Raw genomic sequence first — 7,223 nt, 5'->3', positions numbered from 1 at the left:
ACAAACAGACGCACGAACGGACAAACGACGGCTATTATTATAGAGAAGTGCAGGTACTGTGGTCCATAGCTGGAATGTACACATATTATTTTTGATAAAAATTGTTTAAATTATAACTATCGACGCGCGTGGCAAGTGTCGACTACACATTTTTTACTAACGCTATGTGTTATGACAGACACTACGTGTTATAACTGTCTAAGTCAACACTTGTAACTGTCATCATATCGACAGTTATATTTTCAACGTTATATTATGCAACCCGTAGTAGTAGTAAAATGGGTTAGTGGGCTCCTGTTACGTAGGTGACACTGAAGATGAATCACAAGTACTCTTAAAAGTAATCTTATGAAAGTGGAAATGATTTGACAGTTAAAAAGATTAAGTCTTTATTTTAGTTCTACATGTATGAGTGGAAGATAGAGATTGCCAGACATCTCAACAGGGACAAGACAAATAAAACGTGTCTTGATCGTCAAAGAGTAACTTATTTTTTAGTCTGTCATTACGCCTGTTGGTTATTGTGTATACATGATAATAAGAAAAGAATATGAGGACAAGGAAATTGGATAACGTTGAAAGATGGAAAAGACTTTCTTTAAAATATCTAGCGCATTTCCAAACAACCGAATTACCTGAAATCGTTATGATGTCGTGATAAAAAAATTGGCAGGGGATGTCAAAGGCAAGCTTGCTGTTATCAAAGTGGAAATAATTTGACATTTTTAAACATATTTAAAAATATATTTGAATGGTAAAGTTGAGATTGCCAGACACGTCATGGATGTAAGAAAAATGATGATAAGAGGTGTTTTATTTCTTATAATGACGAATATTATTAAGTCATGAATGGTAATCTGTTTCGTATATCTACAATTTATGACTATCCCTGAGTCAGTCAGAAAAGTCTAAAAGGTGACCAACAATTTTTGAAAAACTTTGCCACTTACACAGGAACTGCAACTTAAATTGTGAACTGAATTCATCGAACCTTTGTAACTTTTTAGGAAATCTCGGCCAAAGCGCCAGAAATAAATCACGTTTTATTGACTTTTTGTAACGATAGGGTATGACACATCGCTCCTACAGGTGCCGAACGTGTACGGTGTTAAAATTTAGAACCAAAGCAGAGTTATGACTAAATACTTTCCTCTCCCACATGAAAAAAGTAAACGAGCATCGATTCATGCTTCCTCATTCCACAGTTCATTTAAAAGCAAAATAAACAAAAACAAGAAGTAAAACTGAATGGTTTCCAAATTTTATTTTCTTGACATTTCATTCATCGTCTTTAGCGCGTAATGTATTTGTTGGATATCGAAAAACAAACAGAAAACAAACACCTAAAGAAAACGCAATTTTAATCAACTTTGACGTCAACTCCCCGAAGAGCCATGCAAGGAATAATAAGTCGTTGGCCCGTGGATAAATTCACCGGTTCGCCTGACCTTTATAACCGTATTTCGCGTGTGTCGCTACTTGAGGTACAATTTTGCGCAATGATAGACAGAATACAGCTATTATCATGGCAACATAAGCAATTAATTCCTCCCAAAAGTAATCAATTTCCTTAAGATGTTAGACTTTCTGCCATTATGCCACGTTTTATCAGATCAGCATAAGTAGTCTGAAATCAAAAGGTCCGCGAAATATATAAAATTTCTTAATGTTGAAATCTTAAACATTTTCAATTGTGAAAATGCGTTCGAAATTCCTTCGCATGGTCTTCCTGTGTTCCAAAGTGCTTTCTAAAGTTGTAGTTATCACAAGGAAAAAGTCAAAAATATTTATAAGCTGGTTAATTGCATAATTCGCAAACATTTTTTGGTCAGTATAAGTCAACAAAAAAACCAACACTTTTCAAGCTTATGTAAAAGTTCAGTCATTCTCACCAAAACGGTTTAAATATCTACAATAACAAATTAAGATAATTATGTAGTTCGTCCACAATGTAACTCGCGCTATGTCGGTCAATCAAGTCGGGATTTAATCGCCCATATTTAAAAGCATTCACGAATTTCAAATCTGGTAGGTTCGCACTTTCATGGCTGTAATTGTATCTTAACAATGAATGCAGTTAAAAGTCTATCGACATCAAATTCTCCCCGGCATTTGTTGGTTTTGGAAGCCCTTTTTTATAAATGATATAAAAACTTCATTGAACACAAAAAAGGAATTTAAAAATCATATTTTTGTAAAAAACATGTAATAATTTTTCGTAATTGCTGAATATGTTATGTGAGTGTATGTTGTTTTCTGAGTAAGGTATTGATTTTTAAACTTATTTTACTTTATTATAGATTTACCTGCAGTTAAATGTCGGAACATACCGTGAATATAAATTTTTTGTTGGTCACCATTCAACATAATCATTTATTGGTGATATATTTATTCCAATACTACATATAAACAACAAATGAAAAAACATTTTCTTTACTGGACACTTAATGAATGACGTAAAAAGTTATTTACTCTTGGACAAGTATGATCTAATTAGTTGGTATACGAACACTATAAAAGGTCCAACAACATTTTATGGAAACAGAAGAAGAGATCTGTTTGGTGTGTGAGGTAAGGCGAATGTTTATTGGAAACACAAAGCTCATTGCATTGCAGGTTGATGTCTTATATATTTCATAAGGTCATATGTCAGAATATGTTTAGTACACATCAAAAGGATACCTACGAACATGAGTTCGGCTTTAATATACTTTTTTTTGCTTCTATCTAGAACAATTATGGATATCGTTTACATTTTCGTTGTTGTCGTGGTGTTACAATCTTCTGTTTTATGCAAACAAAAATGTAGGTATATTTTTTTATTTTCGACATTTATTATATTACCAATGTAGAATCTCAAATTTGTTGTCAATTGCTTTTTTCGCAGCTTCGACAACTGGTGCTAAACCCAAAGTAACATTTCTTCAATCTGCAAAATGTAGAAAAAGAATTAGAGGATCAAACGGAACGCTCAAACTGCCATGCAAATGTTGTTTTGGACACGGTATAAATTCTAATGCAGATCCTTTATGTAAATACGGATGTGGCAGATTTAAAGTATACCCTTCATCTGCAAAAATAGCAGGCTTTGATGCGAACATTCCGACGAATAAGAATATGGAAGGAGTAGATAAACACAGATGCGCTAAGAGTGCTATTTCATTAAATACAGGCATAATCATACTTGTTGTGAGTTTGTTAATACTTTTTGTTTGTATTTTAATTAACTGCAAACCCAAATCTGTTAAACACAACGAGTCAGATATTAACTCAAGACATCTTAAAGCTCTGGTGTCATACATTTAAAGTAATCTTGCGTCAACATTTACACATATCTTTGTTATATAATATTATATTCATAAGATAAAGCTATATCATAGAAAGAAGCGCATGTTAGTTGTTGCCTATGCATGTCAGTTATTTCCGCGCGCACCTATGGGCATGTACGCTTTTGGCTTCCCTCGGGTATAGTTATAAAGCGTATAAATAGGCTGTCTTGTCTGAGTTGTCGCTTTGAAAATGTGTACTGTGAATGTTAAGATTAGTAAAGAAAGAAGCTCTTATGTTAGAAGCTTCTGTTCAAGTTCGTTTAACTTAAAAGATTTTGTTATGGTTGTATTTGTATATGTATTGACGTTTGCCATAGTTGTTGCCATAGGCGTTTGATTTTGCTGTTTATATTCATGTGTTTCTATGCATGAACGCTTTGCCATAGGCTACGTTGTTAAGTAGTATTGTGTTCGTAATTCCGTGTCTGTAATCCTCTGTTTTTTCGTTTGTGTGCATTTTTCCGTGGCACGTTTCGACAGTGTACGAGCCATGTCAGTATTCGCCATATATAGCGTAATTGCGGTCCCCCCCGGTCGGTGGTTATTTATTGTCTTGTATGCGTTTTTCACGGGAGGTATTCTTGGCGGGCATGTGTTTTACCCATAGGTTGTGATGTTTCGTGAAGTATTTGATAGAGTCTGTATACGAATTGTGTTTGTGTTTGTGAATATTTGTCGTGTAGTTTCAATTCTGTGTAGTTATTCTCTTGTTTGTATTTATTGGAAGTTATATTGTTTTACGTCTACAAATGTATCTAAGTTCATAGCGATGTTCACGTGACTCATCCGTCATCCTCTCTGTGTCCGCCATTGCACTTGTAACATTAATCGCTTATTAAGTCACAGGTTTGCAATATATTGACCTGTAAAGATTCAAGGTTTTGTTCTGTTTTCTGAAAAAGGCAACCTGATTTTTTATTTGCTTTGTTTCCTAGCTTTTTTTTATCACATATTGAGATGTTAAATATATTTATTTTAATCGTGTTTTATAGACTATGTATATAATATGGACTTTGAAATCTATGTTGATATAATTTGAACTATATGCTTCTTTAAGTTTTGTGAGTGGGATGAATTTCGTGTGTATAGCTTTTTTGATTTGCTGACTGCTAGTTTTCAATTACTAAGAAAAAAATAGAAGACTCTTAAAGAAATAAAAATAGAAAAAGTTCTTTTTCTTCATAAAATCAAAAATTGATAGTGAAGCAACAAAGAATGATGTAAAATATACCAAATATGTAAAATCATCTGCTACAACCTTTTTAACTCATATTCTATTAATAATTTTTTACCACTCTACCTTTTTTACGAAGAGTATTTTTGTCCGCAGTAGTTTAAAATAAGTAAAATAAAGTAAAATACGTATTATATCTAGTTTTGTGTATTTAAACCTCTTTGGTTATGACAAATAAATAAACGGATATGGATAAGTGGACAGGAAACACCAAAAGTTGGAAAGTACTTATTATTAATATTATCATAATTGAATTATTTACCCAGGAAAGCCTCTTCATTTCCTATTGGTACTGTTATCACCAAGGGTCTTGCAAAGGGGGTCCTAGTGCATTTAAAGCTCCCATTTGAGCTACGAAACCGTGTAAGCACAGCAATTGCTCAACTAGACAACCGCCTAAGACATCAATCCTATTCTCATGCTGAACGCTAAGCGGAAAGGATTGATTCACACTTTTATAGTCTCTGACATAACTCGGTCGGGTTTGAACCCAAGAATTTTTGCACTGGAAGCGAATTCTCTAGCGCAAGTCGGTTGATGCCTACTTCTGACCAAATACCCTATGGATGACTTGGTTATTTTTTTTAATTTTCTTGCTTTTGTTGCGTTTGTGTCTGGCAATCTTGACCTTCTACTCACGAAAAAAAGAACATGGAAAATGAAGACATAATGTTGACGACAAGTGTAGCTACTTATCACGTTTTTTTGCTGCCAACAACTTGAATTAATAATCATCATACAATGAATTTTTTTATTTTATTTTGTTTTGTTATTCTGACCTTGCTGAGAGGCCGTCTGCATGGCTATTTTCAAGTCTTTCTCCATTCTTTGAATGTGAAAAATGACCAGTGTGAAATAACACTTATTCTCACTATTAAGTGAAGATTTTAGAATATTTCTTGTGAGCGCAGCTTACTGTTCATGCGAGATTAACATTCTTGTAAGGATGGAAAGTGAAGTTGACTGGAAATAAAATATTTAAGTTCGATCAATTTGATATCAAAGAAGCCGTTTTGCCGTCAAGTAAGCGCTGTTGGCTTTGACATCAGGTAAAAATCCCTGGTGACGAGAATGCAAATCGTTAGCAGAGAACGATATTCGATGTGTTGATAGACTTCGCTAGATTTTAGGCACGACTTCTTGGCATATATAAGTGGCTTTTCATAAATCAAAACTTTCTAAATTCGAACACTGTCAAAAATAAATCGTGTACAAAAGATTTTAAACAAAATTTATTTGTTTTGAATTCGTTTATTTTTTGTTTACTTTCATTCGACGTTTCATTCAATAAAAATTATTCCTGATGAAATTATTTGTTGAAACTGTTTATTGATCCTGCTGGCGTCAACTATAAATTTCGCTACTTAGGATGACCGACAAAATTTGGGCCAGTATCGATACAGATGAGTTGTGTGTATACAGTGGAATTTCTTTAAAGCAGACACCATTGGTGCAAAGAAGTGTTTGTCTCATAGCGGTGTCCTCTTTATAGAGATACAAAATTCACTTTCAGAGCAAATTTTTGTCGAAAACATGACTTTTTTTGTTTATATACGCTTTTGCTTTGTTTTATTCCTCTCAAATCAAGAAAATGAAACATACAGTTTGATTAATGTGAACTTGTATTATTCATACGCTCTACTGTTATACAAACAAAAACAAATATCAACTAACAATTACATTGTATTTTATAATCTATCCGACGAAATCTCGGATTGAGGTTTGCTTTCTTTTCGATATTTGGAGATCCTCCACTTTTTTCGTAACTGATGACAGCATGTCTTGACTTTCCTATATTGTATATTAGAGATGAAAACTTTTCATTGATTTACAAAGAAGACAACGTGCACGACGAATTTGCAATGGCGATTACTTTTGAAGGACGTACAGTTGGACATTTCCCTAAAAATCTCAACAAAATCTTCCACCGATTTACCAAAATTCCCAATTGAAAAATAACATGTCGAGTCACAGGAAAGCGTATAAACAGGGGGACTGGTTATGGTCTGGAAATTCCAGTTCTATACAAGCTTGTTGGTGTCGATAAAGGCGTTGATTGGAAAAAAAAATTAAAAAGATTGAGATTATAAATAAAAAAGTTAAAAAATGTACGAAATAAAGGTGAGAATCGAAATTTAACAAGTGTTTTTTTTTCATGTGCCCGCTTTACACAGAGCTTTTTCAAGGGGAAATGCCATTTGATGCGAAAAAAGTGTCCGTTTTATAAAGTGTCCGCCTTATAATTGTCCGTCTTATAGAGATTTTCTTGTGAGCGCTTGAGCCTGAAATCAGTCCGTTCCAAGGAATAGAATCCGTTATATAGAGGTGTCCGCTTTAGACCCATCTCGTTTTTTTTAAGAGAGATTCCACTGTAATAAGAATTAAACCTTAGCCTCGAATTTCTTGTAATTAAAAGTGTTTATTTATATAACAGTTATGGGCTGCTGCGCATGCTCTGGAAGAACCCGGAGCCGCTGGAGGGTTTTCCGGTTTTGCATCGGAGCATAGCGACCGTGTACATATTTCTCAATAAGCCGCACGCATTACAAGAACGAAACTACCAGTTACCTATTAATAAACAAGGCAAACAAAATGGCTGTGATGATGGAACAGATTTTGATTTCTTTTAAAGTTGGCAGTGACAACACAACCTATGTTCA

The 7,223-nt window shown here is 33.9% G+C and overlaps 1 protein-coding gene across 1 annotated transcript; it reads left to right on the top strand.

The window, feature by feature from the left end:
• Positions 1-2,549: 2,549 nt before the first annotated feature.
• LOC130647519 (uncharacterized) lies at positions 2,550-3,900 on the top strand. Its single transcript, XM_057453402.1, has 2 exons — positions 2,550-2,805; positions 2,888-3,900. Exons 1-2 carry the CDS (start codon positions 2,691-2,693, stop codon positions 3,304-3,306), a joined length of 534 nt encoding a protein of 177 aa, XP_057309385.1. The 5' UTR covers positions 2,550-2,690; the 3' UTR covers positions 3,307-3,900.
• Positions 3,901-7,223: the final 3,323 nt, after the last annotated feature.

The sequence above is a fragment of the Hydractinia symbiolongicarpus genome, chromosome 6, assembly GCF_029227915.1.
Source record: "Hydractinia symbiolongicarpus strain clone_291-10 chromosome 6, HSymV2.1, whole genome shotgun sequence".
NCBI classification, from domain to species: Eukaryota; Metazoa; Cnidaria; class Hydrozoa; order Anthoathecata; family Hydractiniidae; genus Hydractinia; species Hydractinia symbiolongicarpus.
The sequence above is the reverse complement of the archived record's forward strand: the minus strand, read 5'-3'. Positions and strand labels throughout refer to the sequence as shown.